This window comes from Harpia harpyja, chromosome 12 (assembly GCF_026419915.1).
Source record: "Harpia harpyja isolate bHarHar1 chromosome 12, bHarHar1 primary haplotype, whole genome shotgun sequence".
NCBI classification, from domain to species: domain Eukaryota; kingdom Metazoa; phylum Chordata; class Aves; order Accipitriformes; family Accipitridae; genus Harpia; species Harpia harpyja.
In genome coordinates this window covers 438,784-462,746 of record NC_068951.1, presented here as the reverse complement: position 1 = coordinate 462,746, position 23,963 = coordinate 438,784, and the positions used below count along the sequence as shown (strand labels likewise).

General features: G+C 43.4%; 1 protein-coding gene across 5 annotated transcripts; it reads left to right on the top strand.

Annotated features, from left to right (window-relative positions):
* The first annotated feature begins 223 nt into the window (after positions 1–223).
* On the top strand, positions 224–22,966 carry LOC128148989 (Na(+)/citrate cotransporter-like). 5 transcript variants are annotated; one of them, XM_052803582.1, is made up of 14 exons: positions 1,113–1,329; positions 4,856–4,956; positions 6,418–6,525; positions 9,423–9,551; positions 10,420–10,556; positions 10,966–11,180; positions 13,147–13,318; positions 14,523–14,645; positions 15,190–15,402; positions 16,180–16,301; positions 16,566–16,684; positions 17,925–18,086; positions 19,308–19,445; positions 20,191–22,966. In XM_052803582.1, exons 3-14 carry the CDS (start codon positions 6,421–6,423, stop codon positions 20,317–20,319), a joined length of 1,764 nt encoding a protein of 587 aa, XP_052659542.1. In that variant the 5' UTR covers positions 1,113–1,329; positions 4,856–4,956; positions 6,418–6,420; the 3' UTR covers positions 20,320–22,966. The 5 variants fall into 5 exon arrangements, with proteins under 5 accessions (XP_052659545.1, XP_052659541.1, XP_052659542.1 ...); XM_052803581.1 differs by lacking the exon at positions 4,856–4,956 and having other exon boundaries at positions 1,077–1,329; XM_052803583.1 differs by lacking the exon at positions 4,856–4,956 and having other exon boundaries at positions 6,421–6,525.
* The last annotated feature ends 997 nt before the right edge of the window (positions 22,967–23,963 follow it).

Sequence of the window (23,963 nt, the reverse complement as noted above, 5' to 3'; positions counted from 1 at the left end):
CAGACTCCCAGACCCCACTGTTTCCCCAGGGACCCTCGGACAGCTTCAGGGTACCTCTGTATGTGCAAGGTGAAATCTCCAGCCTGCATTAATCAGCTTTGCCTTTTCTCCCCAGCGATATTCTGTCATGGTTGGGACTGACCAACAGCACTAGAGGCCCCAGGTGCAGCAGGTCCTGCCTGTCGCTGCACCTCAGCCGGGGATCATACATCTCTACATTTTTACATAGGGAACTTCAGAAGAGAGGTAAGTTAGAGAGAAAAAGGAACAGAACTTCACGTTTTCATTTCAATGTCAATACCAGTATGTCCAGGATTTTCTGACGGAAGACCTAGCATTCCTTGTACCTGCTACTACAACTGATCCCTTACAGCAGTATGATGCAAGCGGCTCTTCTCTGATGTTGGTGTGGAACAACGAGATACAGCAGATGCAGAAAGTATGAACTGACCTTCTTAGTCAGTAAAACGGGGACAATAATAGTAATTCTTCTACTTTGCAGAGGTATTAGGAAGAATCATTCACTAGTATTTGCATAATGTATTGTAATGACATACACAACAGATGTCCCAGATGTTACTCAGAAGTTGGTGTGGTTCATTTCCCATCCAAACAAGACCCTTCTGCCCCCATTTTTCTCTGGGAAAAATAAAAGAAAAAGAAGAAAAAGGAAGCCCAGTAAGCCATTATTTAGACCTGGGAATAATGAGTGTTTATCTGGATTTTGTAACACAAATTATGTAATGAACCAGAGAAAAGGCTTTTGAACAAATATGTTAATGAGATGGCAGCTAAGGGAGAGGTTACAGAGTTGCCAATTCCAAATCAAATTTTTTAATGTGATTTTCTTTTGTTCTTTTTTTCTTTTGTAGTCATTAGCCTGCACAGCATTTGAATGTGCTTTGGGGCTTCATGCAAACTATATGGGAAATACCAATTCTAGGTCAAGAAATCCTGATCAGCAGCACACACTGACTGAGAAAACCCCACTGACTCAAAATTCATAATGAGGGCTTTTATGTAGAAAGTTGTTGGGCACAGAGATTGTACTGAAAGGACTGTTCGTTCAGAGTCTCAAAAGCTTTTCTTGGAAAAATATCAGATGCTCCACTGGGAACTTAGTTGAAAGATACTCCTAAAGCAACACAGTGGACTGGCAGTGGCTGGAAAGTACTGATTGGAGGGAAAACGGAAAGTAATGAAACAGTGATTTTCTCTGAATGCCTGTTAATAACTCTTTCAATTTAAATTCTGTGTAAACCTTCCAGTGCATAACATTATTGTACAAGACCTCTTCTAGGCATCTTTTAAGTCAAGCATCACATAGAGGTAAGTTCTCAGCTGGTTGTTTTTTAAATGTGATTTTCAAAAGCCTGGGTAGAAGACACTTCTTTTTCTGCTAAGTCCTAGAATGTCTCAGGGTCAGTTGTTTTCATTTCTGTTTCTCAGTGTCAAGTATAATACGTCTTACAGTCCTTGTTTAATATAATTTTGTTAAAACTTCTGTACCTCTGGGTGTTGCATGGAGCTCGCAACATGAAAGAACTTTAAAAAGAATGTGAGGAGAGTTTTTTGTCTTGAGAGGGAATGGCACTTATCTAGGTCAAATGGACTGCTTTAAAACAGGCAAACTGTACTTGTGTGCTTGGACAGCATTTGAATTAGAGGCAGAATATATGTATATCTGTAATTAAATGAATCAACTGCTACCTGTAAAGCCTCCTTGCCGCAGACCATTACTATCCAGCAATAACAGGAGTAACTGGGATGATTGGCTTGTAGTGAATAAGATATATCAGAAAAGCATCTTCTTGGGAATGACCTAAACTATACTAAAATCTTTATTTTTCCAATTTTTCCACCTGGACTGATGACTCTGGAATTCCTACCTTCCAAAAGGACTTGATTTCTAGTCCCTTTCTACTAACACAAACAATGCAGGTCAGCCTTTGTTAACCAGTCTTCAGCAGTGTTCCACTTCAGTTCAGAGTGGAACTCTTTACAGTGGCTCACATCATTGAATCTGTTAGCTGAAGTGCAAAAGGGAAGATTGCAAGACTCTGTGTGTGGCTTGACAATGCTGTCAAGCTCATCTATGAATTTACTGTCTCGAAAGGTGCAGCTGTTCCTGTCCCAGCTGTTACTGTTCCCAGCCATAAGTGTCCCAGTCTATTGAGCTGGCTCTAGTGCTCACTGAACACTTCATTGAACCTATTCAGCTCACTAACTCAGCAGAAAAATGTTCTGCTTTCTTTGTCAAGTTAAACTCCAATGAGCCCCAGAGCCACCAGCTGAGAAACAGCAAGAAAGCCAGGGCAGGTCAGTGGCCGTGAGCCATGAGGTGGGCTTGCCTGGCTCTGTTACTGCATCATACCCTTGGTTCTTGATATGCTTTAAAATACCTGTGTTTATTAGGGTAGCACAGCAGCAAATGGGAGCAGTGGTGTCTAGTAACCAGGGAAAGGGATTCAGGTACAAGAGACCCGATTCAGCTCCTGGTTCCACTTCATGTCACCAGCCATGCCTAAGTCTCTTTGTAACACAAAGATTTGAGTTCCTTTGTAAGCTGATTTGAAACTTACTACCAAGAAGAACAAGTGCAGCATATTATTCAATGTTAGGGTATCAAAATTTAGTCCAAAGGCTGCTTCAATCCCCACTTCTAAATGGTGTCTGCAACAAAAAGCTAATTTTACCTACTGTCTTTAAAGCAGTAGTTAAAGACCATGAAACCACACATCTCACATACATATTTGTAAATACTGCTCTGGTCTCTGTCATGTTCGGAGCAGTACTGAGTGGAGGAAAGGATTCTTTTTTCCTGAAGGCCTGCAGTTAGCGCTCAATTAGCATGAGCTGAATTTCAGGCTGTGGGAGGTTTTTGTCTGAATGCTCTCTTTGAACCATCTAAAACTCCTCCTGCTGGAGGTTTTGCAAGCACGACAGGCTCTCTGCAGCTTCCTTTTGCCCGTCTGTCAGACTAGGTCTGTAAGGCAGCCAAAGCTTTGTCTGCCACCTTCTTGGCACAGTGAAGAGGAAGCTCATGGGCAAATTATGTGAAAGACCTGCCATTCCTGTAGCACCCTCGTATCCAGCCAGTGCCAAATGTATCTGAGTTGTAAGCATAGATTGAGGGAGACCGGGAACAGCTGGAAGACTTGCGAAATCGAACATGCTCCTCTGTGCTTCTCTCTGTTGGTGGATGCTGATCCCTTAGAGAGCAGTGCCTAGCCTTGGCCTGCAGTGTAAACTGCTCTGTCTTCCCCCATTTCATCCAATCATGCTCTCCTCTTCCTGCATCCTGACTCTGCATTGTACAGCTTTTCCACCTCCTTGTCTGAATGTAGGCGTCTTCTCTCTTGTCCTCACTCAGTATTCTTCTTCCTGCCCATGTTGCTGCTGTTTGTGATGATATGTGAATATGTGGTTCTAACATCTGGATTCAGTCAACTTCTTGGCCTCCTGGTTCTTGCAGTAGAGCATGAATAGGCACATGTAAACCTCCAATGGTTTATAAAATAGTGATAGAGGTATCTTAAATATGAAGTGTGCAGTGGCAGGATGGCTGGAGCAAGGGAGTAATAAGGTCAGAATTTACCTTTCAAGATTACAGGTTCAGTTCAGTGCAGGACTTTGTCCTTGCTGCTCTACAACAGCCAGCTGCTTTGCTTGGTTTTAGCTGTATTCCTAGCAGACTTCCACAGGAACTGTAGTTGGCACTAATTCGATTTCTTCTCAGCAGAGTCAGCACAGACATTTTTCATGAACAAATATTTCACACGCACTCCAACAAACCAACCTGCTCTCCTCCTGAAGCAAACATCTAGAAAAGGAGCCTACTTTTGCAAAAAAAAAAAAAGTAAAGAAATGAAAGTTGCTCATTTCCATGGTCCCAGCTTTTGCTTTAGTCAAAGTGCTGGGAATGCCTTTAAATTTAGGTTTCTAAACTCAGTTTATCAGTGGTGGTCTTGATTCATGAAAAGATTACAGTTGCTTAGTTTGGGACCTGGGTCCCAGATAAACACATGCTCAGATAAAGGAGATTCAGACACGCTTTCTTTCAAATCTGGACTCAATGTTATTCCTAGAGCTCCCTCTCTCATTCAACCGGTATTGACTAGGCAGCTCCGCCAGAAGTGGGAAGTGGGTATTTATCTCCACGTGAGGGACTTGCTGGTTTCGATTGACACCTTCCTGTTTTCCTCCTTTGCTCCTTCCTTTCTGATCTATAATCTTGTGGGAGGCCTGCACCGTCTTGTGCCTGTCCCAAGTCAGCTGTTCCTAAGAGCCCTAGGGAACATTGTGTTTCTCACATCCCTCCCCTTCTCCTCCCAAGGGTACACCCTTCTGCTTGACAGTTGCTGTATGAATAGCAAAAGTGGGTACTCCACTGTCTTTCGATCTGATTTCCTATTATTCAGGTGCTTGTTCTTTTCTGTGAATCCTTTTTTTGTTTTGTTCTGTATCATAGAATGTACTTTGCACGGCACACTGAAGGCAAGTTTCCAATAATTCTGCACAATAAGGAAATATTGATTCCCTTCGCTGTATTTGACAAAAAAGGATGCTGAGGCATGGACTGTGTAATTGAATTGCCCACAGCAGTCCCTGATCTCATTCCCAGGTACAGCAAGCAGGTCTCCTTTCACGGGATTAGTCCATCTAAAGGTATCAACACATGTTCATGGCCTTTCTCTTTATTTTCTCTTTTCTGCACTGCATCTCATTTAAACAAGAAGACAGCAAATCGTATTTGCACTGGTCTATCAAAGTGAACCTTAGTACAACTCCTTTAGAGTTAACTCTTTGCATTTTCTTATTTAAGTGCTTGTCGTCCTTTTTCTTTGTTGACTAGGGACCATTTTTTCATTGGAGACTGGCCACGAGAATGCAAGTTTTGGCCAATTCCCCACTTTCTGCTAGGCTTTGCACTGCTGTGAAGTTTCCTTTGTGTTGGTAAGTTACCCAGAGGGACTGCTGCTAAAGGTTTGAAGATTTGGAATCTGTCCAGATCCGGTTGGCTACTATTTTCCTTAGTGGACATTCACTGCTTTTACAAACAGAACAGTAACATTGGAGTGTCTTGTTTTGAACTTCTGTCACTCAAGTTCCTCTGGTCAGCAGAGGACAAATAGTGCAAGCTGTAGTCAGAGCCACCTCATTACTTGCTGTGAAATCTGAAATTCATTATTTCTGTGAGTAACTGCTTGGTAAGACTGTACTAAGAGGCTGTAGGATCAAAGTATCAAGATATGATTTATGCTGCCTTCAATTTCAGGTGGCTGTTGACATCCCACAAGCGGAACCTAAAATATCAACAAATTATTTGTCTTTGGTCTAGTTTCCAGTCCCTCCAGTTGTTCCTTTCTGCCATCCTGATAGCGGTTGCCGCCCTTTCAGTAGTGCCATCACTTCTGATTCTGATTCTGTGGCTACATTGTAGACCAAATCACTGATATGAAGGACATTAAAAAAAAACCTTTCAAGTTAACCTTTCTGGGTTATTTTTAACCCAGATCGAAGACACACAATCCCTCAAAATAACAGGCAGTGAAAGACAGCCATGCATGCCTGCACAGACCTTTGTTTCGGGGAGACCCGCACCGTGGTTTTAACTCTCCATTTCCCTAACGGAGCTCAGTCCTTCCTCACCACCGTGTAAATGAGTGAAAGATGACCCTCTCTTGGCATCATCAGCAGGTCCTGAAGCTCCAGCACCTGAGAGAAGCCGGGTGTCAGCACTTTGGTCACTGCATATAATATGCATTATGAGAATCTGTGCTTACCGGCAACTTTCTGTAGGCACTATCAGTGGGGAGATTTTTCTTAAAACGTTCTCACAACCGGTGTGATGGCTTGATATGCAGCCGTTAAGCAGCTTTCCTTGTTCATAGTAGGTCTGCAGAAGCATGAGCACAGAGGTGGACGTAAGGAGCGGGGAAATGCCCCATGTTGTGTCCCGGCGCCCACATGACGGAGGGGCCGGCGGATCCTGACTTGGTCCGGATCAGGCTGAGGAGATCTCCCGGGCGTCGGAGAAGGGGCTTGCGGACACGGCGTCCTCCTGGGCTGCTGCCGGCCGCCCGTGGGGAGGGAGGGACGTCGCACGGCGGGGCAGGGGCGCTGGGCTGGCGGCAGGCCGGCGGCTCTGCTGCGGCTCGCCCGCTCCTGATCCGTGTCCGCACCGCTACCCGGCCGCCCGGCCCCCGGCCAGGGCGGGAGCGAGCCCGGTGTCCCGCCAGGGCGGGAGCGGCCGGCCTCCCTCCGGGCGCGGGCGGGCCCGGTGTCCCGTCAAGGGCGCGGGCGGGTCGTGTCGCCCCCCGCCATGTCCCTCCCGCCGCGGCCCCGCCGCCCCGTACTTAAGGCGGCAGCGGCGGGCGCGGCTCCTGCTCGCGCCCTGACCGTGTATCCCCACAGAAGATGGCCCCGACGTGCTTGCGGCCCCTGCTGAGGTACCGGTCCTTCGCCATCCTCTTCCTCACGCCGCTGCTGCTGCTGCCGCTGCCGGTCGCCGTGCCGACGCCGGTAAGTGCCTGCGGGGCCCACGCGGGGAACAGAGCCCCCCGGATCCGGCCCCTGCTACCCCACGGGAGACCACCCCTCTGCCCCCCCCCCCGCCCCCCGGGTCCGGCCTCTGCTGCCCGAAAGCAGCCCGCCCCCCTCACCCCCAGTGTGGGCCCTGCTGCCCCAGAGCCCCGGTCCCCGCCAGCCGCACAGGGCCCTCTCCAGCCTCGCTGGGCACCCAGCCTGCTTGCCCGCCTCGCGCGGGGCCATGCCGCAGACACCCTGTGCGGCGCTGGCCGGCCGGGCCGCCCTCGCCGCAGCATCTCCTTTGCCACCCGAGCGGGCAGCGCCCGACCCCTGTCAAGGCGGTTCCGCTGCCCCGCAGTGGACTGAAGCAGATCCTTCCTGCCGCCCCGTCCCTCAGGCATTTCTGTGCAGCTCAGCTAGCCACCCAGTCCCAGATCCCAGGAACGCGTGTTGCGGGTTTCACTCCCCAGTGGTCTTCAGGCACTGGCGCTAGGCAGCTGAACTTGCAGGAGGGGCTCTGTGCCAATCAATCTCCGTTCATCCTAGGGGTTGTGCCGCTGCCAGGACCTGGGGCTCCCACAGACCCAACCCATCTTGCAAATTAGATGCAATTCTTTTGGGGCCAAAGATAAATAGGCGCTTAACTGGCCCGCACATTTAGAATTGTGTCTTGCATTACCTAGTAACGATGGCAGTGGAGTGAGTGACGGGACTTCTGTGTTCTCCAGCTCACTCCGCTGCTGGGGCTCTGAGGTACTCTAAGGAGTGTTGCTGAGTGGCATTCTTCACCGGTGGTGCAGTCGGAAGCCGTGCATTGTCTGTTACGCAGCGATCGTAACAGGTTTTCAAATGCAATATCCGCCAATTCACATCCATCTTACTCCAGTGATGGTGATGGCACAACTCTTTTGCTTTCAGTGGAGTTATACCAGCATAAAATTGGAATAACCCAGTGAAGCGTTTGGTCTTCAATGTCTTGTAGTCTTCCTGGCATAATGTGAAAGCTCAGTTTGCAGTCTTTTAGCCTACTAGAGCTTTAGAGGCTATTCTAATGCTAAAACCAGTCTTTCTTCTGAGTGCCCTGTATTGCTCAGCGTATTTTCAAGTACAGGAAAATGTCATGCACATTTACGAACAAAATTGCCAGCCATTCTGGTTTACCTGTCTAAGTAATGTCAGCCCTGCCTTTCAGTTGAATGCTGGTGCTTTATAGGAAGAGGAATTCCCGACTGTTAGGCACTACTTTGATCAGTTCTAGGAAAGATAATTTGCCTAAGAAAATAAGTATGTCTTCAGTTTTCCAGTATTTGTAGGAATATTGTGTCATCAGTCTAATCTGGGAAATTACAGTATTTCACAATGGGAGAGTAACACTTGCATCATGACTGCTTTTCCAGCTCTCAGTGAGAAGGCAGGTCACTGTGTTTCTTGACAACTGTACAGAGACACCAAAGAAACATTCTGTGACTGTTCCCATAAATCACAGGTAGATACAGGTATAGATACAGATATATATTTAATTCCAGATCTTTGGTTGTTTGAATTGGCTGAGGCTGTTGGAGTTAATTTATAAACATGGTTGTATTTTTGAACTTCACATAAATTATTTACTCTCCACTCTACAAAATCAGTGTTTCTTCTGTATTGTGAATTTTACTCACTTAGGGTTGTTTATCTGTCTTTCGTACTGGCAACAGATTAACCACAGTCAGTTCTAGCACTTAGTTACTGTGGCACAGCATAAATTGTATCATGAGCTCACATCATATTTAATAAGGGAAGAGACTTAAAGAGGATCTGTCTGATATCTTTTAGTCTCAGAAGAAATATCTTTTTCAAAACTTGTGCTGTAATTAATCTCCTGGAAACCTGAAGAAAAAAAAAAATCAAATAACTTACAAAGGCTGTTTTCTGGCTCTTAAGCTTCTCAACAAAATGAAGGAAATCACCCCCCTATTTATAAATATCACCTTACGGCAATTTTTAAATGTCACTGTAACACCATTTATTTTTGCAATAAAGTCTCATTTGTTGTATTAGAATAAAATCCTATAAACACATACTCTAAATATGAGCAAATTCTGAACTACAGAGCACTGACTTAAGCTTTAAAACACTGTTTACTGTTTGCTAATGAATGCTTGCTTCTCCTAACAGTTTTGAAAGTACAAACCAAGGAAGGCTGGGTTACAGAAATGCCTGCTCAACAGTATAAAAAGACATGTTACAACATTTCTAATCTAGGGAATCCCCTTAGTAGGTAAGCACAGTATGATTTGGGAAAGTACTTCATATCTGTATCGTGCTTAGTCACCAAAAAAAAAAAAAGGTAAAAGAGTTTTACTTTAAGAGTTACTTTAAAAAGTTAGAACTTTTAAATTATTCAGTGATATAGTTTCTGGGCTCAGGTGTGTTACTGGACACACCTCAAAGACTTGTGGATTTCAGACAAGCTAATCATCCCCACTGGGAAGTTTGGCCATCCATTTAAAAATAATTAACTCAAAATAGAAATGCTCCAATCTGCAAACACTATTAAAAATTCTTGCCTCCTAGATGTGAAACCTGCTTACCTCAACTGCCAAGAAGTAATTGCACACTGCAAACTGTGTACTTACCTAGTTGTGGAAGGTTTGTTTTTCTCACACCCTACATTTTGTGTGGGTGCATTAGAACAAACACTGTGGTAAAAAAGATCTTTTTATGCAAGTGACTTCAGAACAAGGTTTAAAAGTACAAGTTTAAATTCTCATGTCTCTGCTACCTATTTGAGAATAACTTGCTAAGCTACAGACAATGGAATGTTTGGGCCCGTTATGAGAGCTACCAATCTGTTTCTTATCTTTAAGAATAGTTTTCTGTGCTTAAATGTGTCTTCCATTATGTTGCAGGAGGCCAAATGTGCATATATCATCATCATCATGGCTGTGTACTGGTGTACTGAAGTGATCCCACTGGCTGTTACCTCCCTCATGCCTGTGGTATTTTTCCCTCTGCTTGGAGTTCAGAGCTCTAAATCAGTAAGGAACTTGCTCAATCCGGATCTGATACAGGGATATCTGTTGCTCTGATCCCCCATCAGTATTTAGCAAACAAGTCTGATAGGAAAGTGCGCCAGTTCTGTGGTGCTGTTTTTGAACATGTTGAGCAGTGTTCAGGGCTCCTGTATGGGAAGATGCTGAACTAAATACACATTTGCCCAAAATGTTAAGGGTGTGGGGCTTGAGGTGGTAGAGGGGAACGTCCGTTTCTGGGCCTGAATCCTGCTGGAGAGCATCCCACTAGTGCCAGCAGCTTGTGTGTTCATAACCTGTCCCATAAGAGAGCAGTGCTGACATATCCTCTGGGAGGTTTCAAAATGCATGGGACGAACTTCTTCTGACAGGATAGACAAGCATGATGCCAGCAAGTACACTGTGTCCCCTCTAAAGCTTATTCTGGCTGTTTGTGCTAGGGCTTTTGTCCAAGGGAGAGAGGCTGTACCTAGGTACTGTAGACCAGGTTCACTACTGGCCAAGAAGCTGGTAAGGGCGGGTGTGGTTACTAAAGGTGCTGAGAAATCCGTTTTGGAGCTCAGAATTTCTAGTACCTACACAGTGCTTTGAGCCCCTAACAATGTTTCATTTTGTACTTTATTAACTCCTGATGATCCAAAAAGAAGGTTCATGATGTACAAAGAGCCCCTGCACTAGACAGTTCAGCACTTAAACAGGGGATCAAGGGTTCAGGAAACTGGAGACAGCTCTGAGGCTACAACTGCCCCTTCTGCCGATGTTGGGATGGGGCCTGGTGCAGCAAACAGCTTTGAGAGGATGGAAGGCAAAATGTACTAGTGAAGCCGGCAAGAAGCAACGTTGGGGCCCCTGACCTACCTTCTCTGTCTTTCAGGTGTGCTTGCAGTACCTAAATGACACAAACATGCTCTTCGTTGGAGGGCTGATTGTTGCAATTTCTGTTGAACAATGGAATCTTCACAAAAGGATTGCGCTGCGGGTCCTGCTGATTCTTGGGGTGAAACCTGCACTGTAAGAGTATTACATTACTTCTTCCTTGCCTCTGTCAATTTAGCAGAGGCCTAGGGATGGTGTTTAACAGTCAGCAGAGAAGGGAACCTTCAAGAACCTTTTTAGCTGCACTTGTACAGAGTTTCCAGAGGTGAAGTCTGGCAGCAGTAACAGTTTATTTGTCCTTTAGCCAAAACCAGCATCTGGCTAAATTCTAGATGCTTGCCATTGGGGACAAAATGATGACAGACTTAATCATGCACAGACTAAGGAGGTAAATGGCTTTCTGGGATTCCTTCAGTGAAGGTGGCAGAGCTGTCCTAGAAGGGAATCTGGCCCTGCTTTGTATTACTGGATACTACACACACCTCTGCTCTCTAAATTACAGTGACTACAAAGCCTTCTCCTCTGCCTGTTCCTCTCTTTTCAGCCTCATGCTGGGATTTATGATAGTCACTGCCTTCCTCTCCATGTGGATAAGTAACACAGCCACCACTGCTATGATGGTTCCCATTGTCCAGGCTGTCCTGGATCAAATGGACAACACAGAGTATGATGTGACCATGATGGAACAGGCAACCGGGCAAACAAATACAGTGATTGAGCTGGAAGAAAAGAATGCATCAGATCCCACTTCAGTGCATGGTAAGGGCCTACTCAGCAGTGAGTTGATTCTAATGAACTTGCTACGCTCAGAGCTCCCTCACCTAGAAGGAGTTCTCTGTACCTTTTCCAAGGAAAGAGGATGGTAACCTGACTGAAAATCCCTAAATGCATGACATTTAGGTTTTACAAAATGGCTTCCAATTTTAGTGGCTGCCATTTTGTTATGCTTAATGCTAGATCCCATGCAGATTGTTATGTTCTTTCCTTCAAGGTGGGGTCATCCTCCCATAGTTTCCCTAGATTTAACTGCCTGCTCAGAGAAGTGAAAAGCTTATCCTGTGGGAAATATCATCCAACCCTGCAGCGTCCCACTTTCTAAATCTTGTGATTATCAGTGGGGTTCCACTTCTAAGCCATGTAGGAATGTTTGAAAAATTTTGTGCAAATTCAACCTGTTTTGGTTCTGGGGTTATAAATACCTCTTTATTGCCCAGATTGTATGTGGAGGTGGGGAGAAGAAAGAGGAATACTTTAAAAGCTACATCGAAAAGAGAAGCTGGTGTGACTCACAGTAGACAAACTATTCTTTTGAACACTTTAAAGTGTGATCTTACCCTGATGCGTGACTCCACAAGGTCCTTCTCTCAATGCTGTGGTTCTGCAGTAGCTTTCACCCAATTTGAACCATGCGCACAAACTCAGTCCCTCTGATTTCACTGCTCTGCTGTGCTGTTACAGAGGGCTGTATTATTAAATACCATTAAAGATCAGATCTGTGGTGCCTTTCTTTTTCAGAGGAGGAAAGATTGTCTTGGGGATTTTCATAGAGATGTGATTTCACTGAATTAGCAAGTTGATCTGCCATGATTCTCTGTGTGACTGAGTGCAAATGTCAGTAGCGCATACAGTGTCCCACATTTCAAGCCTTCTGCCTGGGACACACCATGCACATTTTCTGGCTTACATGTCCACGGAAGACACAGTGTAGAAGAAGGGTGTTTATGTGTGCCAGACACTGCTCTGTTATGAGATTGATTCATAACTGCTGTATTTCTTTGGACCTTGGAGGTATAGTTTAGATACAACCGTGATCTCTGCTTTTTGGTTGCTTCATTTCTTACCTCATTTGTGAAGGGAGAATGCACTATGATTGTGCAAAGCTCAGACACCATGTTTATTTAAGATGTGCAAGCCCTCAAGGATGCCAGTTGGCCACAGAGTGCTCTGTAAAGTTGCTCATTTCTAGCTTCCAAACAATTGTACTAAAGGTACGTTTTCATATTTGCAAATGCTCTTTTTAATGCTGATTCTTGACTCCCCAAATCAGACTTCTGCTCTAAGACCAGTAATAATTTGATGGCTTTCTGTCCACTTAGAAGGATCTGCTTGGCTTTGCTGACTAATTTATTTTAATGTGTTGTGAGGGTAAAAAATGTGTGCAGAAAATACCCTTTGCTATTGTTGAGTTGGTTGCAATTGCCGTAAATTCATTGTCCTGCTCCATTAGTCCAGTCAGACTTCAAGATTAGACTCTGAACCTCAGAGAACAAAGGACATAGCAGCAAAATTTCACGGCTGATGTAAACTGACATAACATATTGATCTTAACAGTTATGCCAGGCAAGATTTTGGTTTTGGGTGGGTTTTTTTCTGCCCATATTCACAGCTGTTAAAGCTAGTTGGGTTCTTACTGTGGTATTGGAATGGTTCCAGTGACTACAATATCTGGCTGGTGGTAAGCCTCCCTGTGAAACAGGGAATTACTGCTGAGAGACTGTGGCACTGATATGGACAACAGCATCCTTGGATCATGTAGACCCAGACTGTCAACCTCTCTCTTCAGCTCCTCATGAACATGAGTCCAAAGTATTTAGGGACATATCTGTGTTTTTTTGAATTAAAATAAATGGCATACACAAACTGGAAGCACTGAGCCTGCAGACTCTGTCATGAACTCTCTGCCTCCCTAACTTGACCTGAGGCAAGCTGTGTTCTTTGTGTCTAGTCATAAGCAATGGACAAGTCCCTGATGACCCCAGATCTTCTGAGGAAAAGAAAATGAGGAAGCGTATATGTAAGGGAATGACACTTTGTGTATGCTATGCTGCCAGCATTGGAGGGACTGCAACACTCACTGGAACAGGACCAAACATGGTATTGAAAGGCCAGATGAATCAGTGAGTCATTCTTGCTTTTTCTTTTACTTATACTATCTTACTGCTTCTGTGACCAACCAACTAGTCTTAGGTCACAGTTTCAGTTGCAAACTGTAAGCAATAACCAATCAATGAATTGAGGGTGAGGAATGTGTACAAAGTGATGGGCCTCATTTTTCTGCTTCAGCCTTTTTTTAGGCAGCTATGTGCTGGTATTATAGGTCTCCTGAGAAACTCGGAAGTACTTGCTGGTAATCAGCAGACAGCTGGTTGATCATGAGATACTGGTTCTTCTGCCTCCTCTTTTTCAGCTGAAATGCAGCATATCAGCAGAGGAACTGCAGTGAAGAGCGTTGGAAGACTGTATGATTAACTCTTCTCATAAGCACACCAAAGAGCACGAAAAATAGCTTAGCCTCTCCTATAATATTATTCTTCCATGCTGTATCTGTGGAAACTGTGCAGATACTGTTGTAAAGGAAAGGACTTATCCACAAAATACTCTCTTTGCTAAACTGAGTTTGGGAATTGATTTAAATGCAACCTGATCGAGACTGAAAATATTGCAGACTCCACAACAGTCTCTCAAGATTGCTTCCTTCTGTTGGGAGTACTTCAGCCTCAGCTGCCACATTACCTGTTGGTTTTAATACCCAGCTGGAAATTTGCTATTGTTATTTTTCCTCCAGTCATTATTGGTGGATGCAGGGAAGAACAAAAATTGCTGCTCTTAAAAGACTGCCTTCATTCTTTTAAGCCAACTAGCAACTTTGTCTTCGATTGAAGTGAGCAGAAGTGCAGCTATTAATTTCAGGAAAGACAGTTCTTGCTCTCTTATTAGAATGAATGGGGAGAAAGAAAGAACATCCCATCTTGGGATAAATGAGTAGGCATGTTGGAAGTGAAAGGTACCTAGAATGTGTGGGAGATCTTTCAGCAGCGCTTGCCTTACTGAGACCTAAAATATCAACATGATCTCCTATATGAGCTCTTATATGCCTTAAAATAACATACAGGAAAAACTGAAGATCATTTAAGTTCTGCTCTGAAATCCAGGCTGCCTTCCTATTGACTTCAGTTAGGCTATGGATGTTTGCCTATGAATACTTGTAATGGTTGTCCTAGATTTACATGTATAATTGTCACTATTAGCACATATTAAAGGCAGAGTAGGTTACTAAATGTTTTGACATTCATACAGAAAGCTTTTTTCTTTTCTTTTCAGGTTATACCCCAACAATAATGATATTGTGAATTTTGCTTCCTGGTTTGGGTTTGCTTTCCCAAACATGATTCTGATGTTGGTACTAGCTTGGCTTTGGTTACAGTGCTCCTTCATGGGACTCAAGTGAGTATTTAACTACATGATGTTGTGTAAACCCCTCAGCTAATGCAGATCAGCTTACTGAGAAATCTGGATAAAACAAATGCACTGACAAGTTATTAATTTTGTAGCAGAGAGCAGTTCCCTTTCACAGCAGCTTTTGAGGTCTGGAAACCTTTTGTGTTCATGGGAGTTGCACTAAGGCAAAAGCTTTATACATTCTTAATGTTCAGACAGAATTGCCTTTTTATTTTTCAATTTCACATCTGTGAATTTCAACGCTAGGAGAGCCAGCATACCTGTTTTGCTACCCTTGATTCAAAACTGAGTTTTTCATCTCAGGTTGCTCCAAATTGGACAGAGACTTACAACCATTCATAGACCCCATTCTTCTGTGAGAGCTGGCACGTCCCCATGAAATACTTTGACACTGTTGTAATTTCTTTGTTCCTGGCCTCTGCTGTAGTCTGTGTCTGTCCCCAGGAGTGACAGTTTCAGAGTAGCAAGCATGTTAAATCCCTCTGGTATGTTAATACTTACAGCACGTTCTTCTCCCTTTTTCTTAAAGCTTTAAAAAAAGCTGGGGCTGTGGGACAGAAAGAACTGCTAAAGAAAAAGCTGCATACAACGTGCTGAAGGCAGAAATGAAGAAATTGGGCCCCATCTCTTATGCTGAATTCAATGTCCTCTTAATGTTTGTTTTGCTGGTTCTCTTGTGGTTTTCCAGACACCCAGGCTTTGTAAAAGGCTGGGCCACCAGGCTCTTCCCAGAAGGAGAAAAGTAAGTTTTTAGGGTATTTTTCATCCTGTACCCTCTTGGTTGTGAATCAGATTCCCTTGCTCTTTCATTCCCTTTTGAGTGCAGGGTCATTCATTCCACCCTTAACTGAATTCATGTTTGCTGGGCTTGATCCTATCGCTTGTGTGTAAAAGATCACCAGTGGATCTATTGTTTGACAGTTTGTACTGCAATGAAGTCTGGAGACTGGGACATGGAGCAAGCTGAACCTCCTGAAGAAAGAGAAAATTCTGTAATGCTGGTCTCAGTCACACTGATGTACACATTAGTATTTTGTTTGTGTGAACGCCAATCCATTGCGGTGTCATTTGAATATTTGGTAATATCACCTCTAAACAATAGCTTAGAACTCACTGGGAAGTTGATCTGGTGCTTTGAATGGCTTCTTTGCACAATGTCTGTGGCATATTAAGAACATAAAATGCAAGATGGGACTACCCTTCAGGCTATTTCTTTACACATCTTTCTTTGAGATACAACTGTTGAATCTTGGCTTCACCACGGAGAAGGAACCCTGCTTCCAGGAGCTGTTGTCATCTGTGACTCTGGTTATTAATGTGTATTGTAGCTCGTTTCTTTTATTACTGCATTTGTGTTGTGGCAGGTCTGAGAGACCTCAGTCATGAACTAATGACCCATTTTGCTAATGTACAAGCCCCAAACAGGATGACAAAGAGCAATGACTGCAATGCTGGAAGGCAGCCATCTTCTAGGAGAAAGATGTTTGTTTTCTAAGCTATATTCTCTTTTCTTCTTTAGGTATATCACTGATTCTGCTCCTGCTGTGTTTATTGCCCTGCTACTGTTTATCCTTCCTGCTAATAAACCCAAATTCATAGGCTGGAATCCAAGCATGTCTGACCCTGAACAGACTGAAGAAGGTATTTAAAAGAGGCATTGTAACATTGTGAAACAGTTAGCCACCTCCAGCTAACATGGCAGAAACATATACTGGATTTGCATGCAGTTCTTCAGGGTAGCTCACCCCCCTCACTTCTTGGGCAGGGCTGGGGCACAGTACCTGCTCATGTGTTTTACCCTTAGCCTGTGCAGCCTGTTAGGTCTTTCCCTAATATCTTCTAGAAAAGGAGACAAAATGTCTTCATTCTCCTAAAACATGTTCTGCTTTTCATTTCTCACTTCAGATATAAAAAAGCCATTTTTATCAGCCCCGCTGCTAGACTGGAATGTGGTTCAGAGGAAGATGCCCTGGAGCATTGTGCTGCTGCTGGGAGGAGGTTTTGCTTTGGCTGATGCAAGCGCAGTATGTCCTGACATCTGTTTTTCTCTGTCTCAAAGGCGAACTTCCCTGGTTTGTTATCTAGTCCTGTATTACTGGGCATGCACCCAAAGCCAAACCCAGTAGAGATGTTCAGATCTGGTGGCAGATCCAAATTAGCAAAAACTGGGAGGAGAGGTGAATGTTTGTGCCTCTTTTTCAGGAATTTATATGCTCTGACCAAATTTCTTCAATTTATCTTACCTCTTGGAGGCTGCTGAGTAGCTTGGGATCTTCACTGGCTGGACAGACCAGAAAAGCAGCCTTTCTTATTTCTGTTATCTTCCCGATCCCAGCCCTGGCTAGAAAAATAGAAGTATAGATAACACTTGTAAGATTTTCAGAACCATTTGAGGTTTGTTTAAAGGATATATATCTTCAGATTTAAACCAAGCCACTACTGAAGTGGTCAGGAAGAAAATCATTGTGGTTAGATATCTTCCAAAATTGTGTACAGTAGGGTTTCTTGAACTTCTTGTCAGTGGCTGTTGCCACACACTGTACTGCATTCCATAAGCCCATGGTTTGATCCTATGTTCATAAATTCGCAGAAAAGGCAGCTAAATTCCCAAAACAGAAAAGAATCTGGAGGTGAACCATATTGCTTCCTTCATCACTGCTAAGATGCATCTAAATCAAAGCAAGCCTTAGCTACAACAGTGCCATGCTTTGGGGAAGTTCATATTCAGATCTAAGTTTTGCGGCTAGGTAGTTTTAAACCATGGGGCAAATTAAAGCTCTAGGGCTTTACATTCATCTACATACATCACACATACATTATTAAAGCTCCAGAGCATTAGAAGCCATCAAGTCAAAGTTTGTAAGCTGTTTGAGTCAATCACTGCCTATGTTCCTATGATAGAGCATCAGCATCTTCGGAAACCTTTGAAAAACATGCCAGGAAACTTCTGAGTGATACATTAAGCATTTGCAATCATTTCAGCAATAATTGTTTCTGTTTAGCAAAACCCCATAATTTTGTAACCAAAGTGTGAGCAAGTATTTGGGTTCCAGAAAAATCAGGAAAGTGGGACTCAGTATTATGTCTAGTTGGCAAGGAATTTCTTTTAGTGTTTGTGACAGATCATTGTACTTTCCCGGATGGTGTTTATATAATTCAGGAGTCATTTAGCATTATTCGGTAGAAATGTTACACATGACAAGTTCCCTGTTCATGAGCTAGGGGTTCTAAGCCTCACTAAACCCCACCTTTTTTTCTTGTCAGAACTCTGGGCTCTCAGCTTGGCTGGGTCACCAAATGACTCCACTAGGATCTATCCCACCGTGGGCCATTGCAACAGTACTTTCACTTATTATAGCTGTCTTCACCGAATGCACCAGTAATGTCGCCACAGCCACCCTCTTCCTACCTGTCTTTTCATCCATGGTAAGATTACTTCCATCCTGTTATCCTATCAACTGTGATATCAGAGTTAAACTGACAGTCTCTAGTGGCAAAGCAATATCGTAGTTATTGCCTTGAAAGTTGCTCTGCTGTTAATCTGAAAGCCGGTATGAAACAGTCCATCTGACAGTATACCATAATGGCTAGTGATTTTAGCTGGTGTTCACTGCTATGTTTGCAGCATCGTATGTAGATAGAAAGAGGGAATGCAAACTTTCTCCAATCTACCCTACCTGTATGCCTGAAGCCTGAGAACCAGCTTCTTGGGGGAAGAAGCTAATTCAGGATGCCTATCCCATGGCACCCTCACTGGAAAGGAAGCCAGTTCAAGCCTTCTGTAAGGTGTGTCACTTGGCCCTGGAGAAAGTGAAGTGAGAGTCACTTTTTTAACACAGATCAACAAACATCAGTTACTTCTGGTCGTTTTGTATTTGAACCATCAACTCAGAACTGGAAAAACACACACACAGAAAATCCAAACCAAAAGAAAATGCAGCACTTCGTATTCATCCCTTGAATGGTTCCTTCATCTTCATGGTTTTATGCTAGAATACAGAAGGTAGTAGGCCTGACTCTTAGAAATGTGTCATTTTCCATAGGAAGCCAGAACAATTTTAAAACTTATGGAGGAAAACCTGGTAAGTTTTGCTGCCTTTTCTGAGCAGAATTGAATTTGTAGCGTAAAGGAAAAAATAGGTTACTTTGTTCTTTAATTTGGAAAGTACAACTGCTTTATTCTACACCATTTCATCAAAGTAAAATTATCCCAGTCAAGGTGCTGAGCTATTAGTGACTTAAATTGGCACTTGAGTTCTGAGTCCCACAGAGTTTATGTAACATCTAAGAGTGTACTACATGTGCCCAGTAATTATAGTCCCATCCCTGTGTTACCCTGGCAAGAGTGTGGTCTGAGGTCAAAGAAAAGATTGTTGGATAAATTTGACCAGAACTCCAAATTATACCATAGAGCAAAACAAACAACAAGAAAGAATCAAGCATTGTTTTTAAGTATTGTGGGACAGGAAACAAGAGAAAGTTATCTTTAACCACGTGTGGATTTCAGAATAAAATGCTTGTAAATTACTCTGGCGATATAATACCGGGAAACAAAATGAGCCTGTGTGTGTCAGTGGTCTGGGAAATGTTCTTTATGCTTTTCTTTTGGAACACTTCCAGTGTAATATTCTCTCCATTTCATTGCAGGCTGCATCTGTCAAGATCCATCCTTTGTATGTTATGCTGCCTGGTACTCTCAGTGCTTCCTTTGCCTTCATGCTACCTGTTGCAACACCACCAAATGCGATAGTGTTTTCCTATGGCCACATCCATGTTTTGGATATGGTAAGATGATTGCGTGGTCTCTTATCTGAAGCTCTCCATTTTCTTTATCCTGAAATATGGTGAGAGTTTAATTTTCTTAGCCGAGTATTTCCAAAGTACCAGGAAGCTCTTATGGGCTGTAACTACGACCCTATGTCCCTTTCTTATGCAGTGTTAATATTGCAATAAAGATTTGCATCTCTGAAGTAACAGTACCTTTCTCACAGGCTTTGGCAGACATGCAGCCCAGCCCAATTGAAATTAAAAACTGACAAGTCGTAAGTCTCTTAAACACTGAAAGGTTAAAATGCAGTCAGTGCTTTCCAGTCTTCTGGGGCTTTGGCGAGTGTAGCTGAAGCCTTGTTTCCACTGGAGCTGAAAGCAGAAGGTAACAATCAGTTGCCCTAGGCTCTGGTCCTCTGATTGCCTGCCAGACCACACAGTGCCAGGTTCTGTGCCGAACACCCAAACTTTATCAGTTTTCTAACTGGAGATTTGAAGGGAGCAGAAGCTATTCTTTAACTAATAAGAGGAACTTGTACATGCCTTAAAGCTCCTAGACTAGTTATATAGCAAAATGTTCAAAGGCTTTGCACAGTGTGTTCCGTGGTATTTCCACCTAAGCAAGAACATAGGGCAGTGGGTACAATGGCTATTTCTGTGATTTATTTGACTGTCTTTCTTGTTTGTGTACAGATAGGCCTTGCTGCAATTTGCTGTGCTGGTGTTTGGTTATTGTTGTTGGTTTGGACTTTTGTCCTCACAGGTTAGATCTGGCATAGTAATGAACATCATTGGAGTCTTCTGTGTCACGCTGGCCATCAACACATGGGGAAGACCTATGTTTGAGCTGGACACATTCCCAACCTGGGCAAACAGCACAACTAACCAGTGAGCAGTGAAGAATTCACATGTTAAACAAGGAAAGGACCCTTAATACTACTCCCTGTTGCCCAAAGCCCTATATAGAGTCTCATCACCACTTCAGATCCAATGTCAGGTGTTTGCTGCCTTCCGGGAGTCACACATCAGTTCAGGCATGAACCAACTCAAATTTATTCTGGTCGTGCTGGAGCCAAAAGTGCTGTTTAATTACATAACCCTAAGGATCATGTGTCTGGATCATGAGTATGATCAAGTGATCCGTTGTACCTCCAATCAAGGTCAAGATTTAGAATTTATTGAACTTTAAATAAAGAGAGGGCAGGCTGTTGTATCAAATGGTTTGAACTATAGTATCACTGGTATGTACTTGTAAATTATTAGCATTGAACACTGCACTCAGGCAGGGGCTGAAAATTCATTAACTGTTACTTATATCCACAAGTCAGCAGCTGTACAGAGAAATCCCTGTTGTCACTTGTCTAGTGAAAGAAGGGGTATGTTATGTTATGTTATGTTATGCTATGCTATGCTATGTTACATTATGTTACGTTACGTTACGTTATGTTATGTTATGTTATGTTATGTTATGTTATGTTATGTTATGTTTTAGTCAGGCCTCAACCATGTGGTGGAATCCTTCCAAGACAACATCCAACCCATTTTCCATAGCCTTGTTTTCACTCCCAAATCTCACTGCGTTTAGACACCCTTATTGAGAGTTGAGATAACATAATTCCATGCTGGTCATGATTCAGCTGATGTCTTGGGCAATGATGAGTTAAGGCTGGCTTTGTGTTTCTTGCACTGTGGCGCTGGCAGAGCCAGGAGCCTTTCCCTCTCTCAGCCACAGGATGTGGTTTCACATGCCAACCAGTGTTTTGTTAGCGCCAGCCTGGAAATGACCAGTGGCCTATAGGACTTCACACCTATTGTGAAAGTTCCTGGATTAGACCCTGATGTGCCTTATTAATTAACTGGAATTTTGGAGTGGAGAGAAGGCATGAGAAAGGCTCTAATTAAAGGCCTTGTAAAAATTTAGGGGCTCAGGTGTTAGGGTTTGTGCTGGCTGACAGCAATGGGAGTTGTCTTGTGTATTTTGGAATTCAGGTCCTGTGAGAAAAGTGTTTTGTAGCACTTATGTAATTTCTGAAGCAGAAGTGGTCTACAGAAAGATTGGTGTTGGACTAGGTGTATTTTGTCAGTGGTATGTGGATGCTTTTCATTCAGCCCTGGAGATGAAATTGGGTGGGAGGTAAGGCAGTGTGTTACAGTGGAGACGTCTGTGGGCATGACATGAGTTCTGCTCCCAGACTTGCTGTGCAGCCTCATGCAAGTCAGTTCACCTCTTTTTGCCTCAGTTTCCCCTCCTGAAGAAGATGTCATGGTACCTATCTACCTCACAAGGGTGTTGTGAGGACATGAGGGTCAAATTCTGCACCCATGATGGTTTCCCACTTCAGGATAAGGGGTGCAAGGTAGAAGTTATAGAATCACAGAATCATAGAATTCTGGCCAGAGAATTCTCACCAGAAGACCTGGCCTCTAGCATAGTAGTGTGTGTAGGATATTTAATAGTTTTGTTATTAACGTGAATGTTCTTTATAGAACTGGAAAAATACTCACATTTTTGTCTTTAAAAGTGAGGAAAGTATTTATCCACAAAATGACAAGGTGCTTTTCTGAGCAGAAAACTACTTCAAGAATGATTTGATTTTTGTGCCTTTATCTTCTTTGCTCTTTCAAGGTGCCGGGCACCATAAACTTTCTGCTGACTGTTGTTCCCAGGTGCTTCCAGTGGCACCCTGTCTACCCAGCTGGCTGCATGTGGTGCAGGCTCATACCTCTTCCATGGAATGGTGGAGCATGAGGATAAACACTGTTCCACTTTCAGAATCTATCTAAGGAAGAGGCCTGTTCTAGTGCCAAGAAGTGGCTTGGTCACAGGCATTTGTCACCACCTGAAGCTTATCACAGTATTTGTTTGAAGAAATTGAAACCAGGAACAGTTAAGCACCTTCTGTGCTTTGGTAGTCACCACTTAATGCTGATTTGCATCTGTAGGTATCTAAATGCATTTGAGAAAGGGACTTTTTCTGCCTTCTGATGGGCTTCACAGTATGAGCACATTTCACCGCTGCCAGGTAATTCACGGTGCTTTCTCTTCACTATTGCAAATAACATACAGTGGATCTTGCATGGGTGGGTAACACTGAGGTTGCCTGTCTCAGTTCATGCAGATGAAAACTCCCCTAAAACCACTTTCAGCTAAAAGCCTTAAGACAGACACTTCCCTCTCCCATTTGCAGAAAGGAATGTTCTGAAAATTTCTTGAAGGGGAGAAAGTGCCCTCATCTCAGCTAGGCAGAGCTTCCTCTGTTGCTGTGCAAGTAGAAAACAAATGTTTTTTTCATCAATGGTCACACAGGGTGATTTATTGACAGGAGCGCCAGGGCAGGGGGAATATACACATGGGGTAATAAAGAATGCTGGTTTTATTATAACTGTGGTCTATTTGACGTGTCACCTCTCTGTCCTGTTAATAGCAAACGTTTCTTTCTGAGACACTTTTATGACATCCTGTGATTGATTTGTATTTAATTTAAATGGGAGAGTTGCAGAATTAGAGCCTGCCAAATAAAAAAATTACTAGAACTGTCTCCTCTCTGGCATGGATTGTTTCCTTTGCAACACAGTGGACCGCTTGTTTCTACATTAGCTTCCACTGTAGCATGGTATTGCTCCATTAAGATCCAGGATGGTACACACCATAGAGAATCAGTACAAAGCAGAGATTTGCCTACTGCTTTAAGTACCTTCAGACCTGTATATCAATGGTTCCTTCTCTTTCCTCAGCTAAGTGATAACTCAAGTTTCCATCTTTGAAAATGCTCAGGTGGGACCAAATCAGGTGGCATACCCTACAAGCTGTCTCATTCATTTCAGAGTAAAAGATTTTAAGAATCTAAGAAACACAACTAGTTTTTAAGAATTTATCTTATCTTGTACAAACTCTCCAGTATAAAATGCACAAACAGGCTTTTCTTCAGCGTCAAGGGTGCATGTCGTCCTGTTCCAGTGCCGTAAGTAAACATATGTGTTATTTACAATGGGTAACGCAAGGACAATTGCTTTGTTACTGGACCTCGGTTACAACCCCTTCCAGCATTGCAGGATAAGTATCGTGATAGACTCTTGTCTTGCATGGCATTTATTTTGCTTCTCATCAAAGGGTTTTTGCTTTAGGTGTAAAAGTTGTGATGGTCCTAAGGTAGTGGCATAAAGGAATCCCTGTGTCCCCCACTTCAAAACATGCACCACCAGTGCCAACAGAGAACATGGGAGGATCTTCAGTGTGGACTTTGTCAGGACAGGTTACTCAGCCTCACTGAACTAGCAAACAGTTCCTGTTTTATCATATGTGGGCAGAGTGTGATTCCTAGTGGTTAATGGCTATGTCAGCTGTCCAGCTGGCATAACAGCAGGCAGTGCTGCCTATAAGGAGCTAAATTAATGCTTTCCTATTTTCTGTTCACTCGCTATAGAATGACCTTGACTTTTCCTTTCTTCTCTCAGAATACGAAGTTGCTAACACTGTTTCTGCAAATGTTGAATGTCTCAAACCTGCAGAATCATGATATGGGCTGCTATTATACA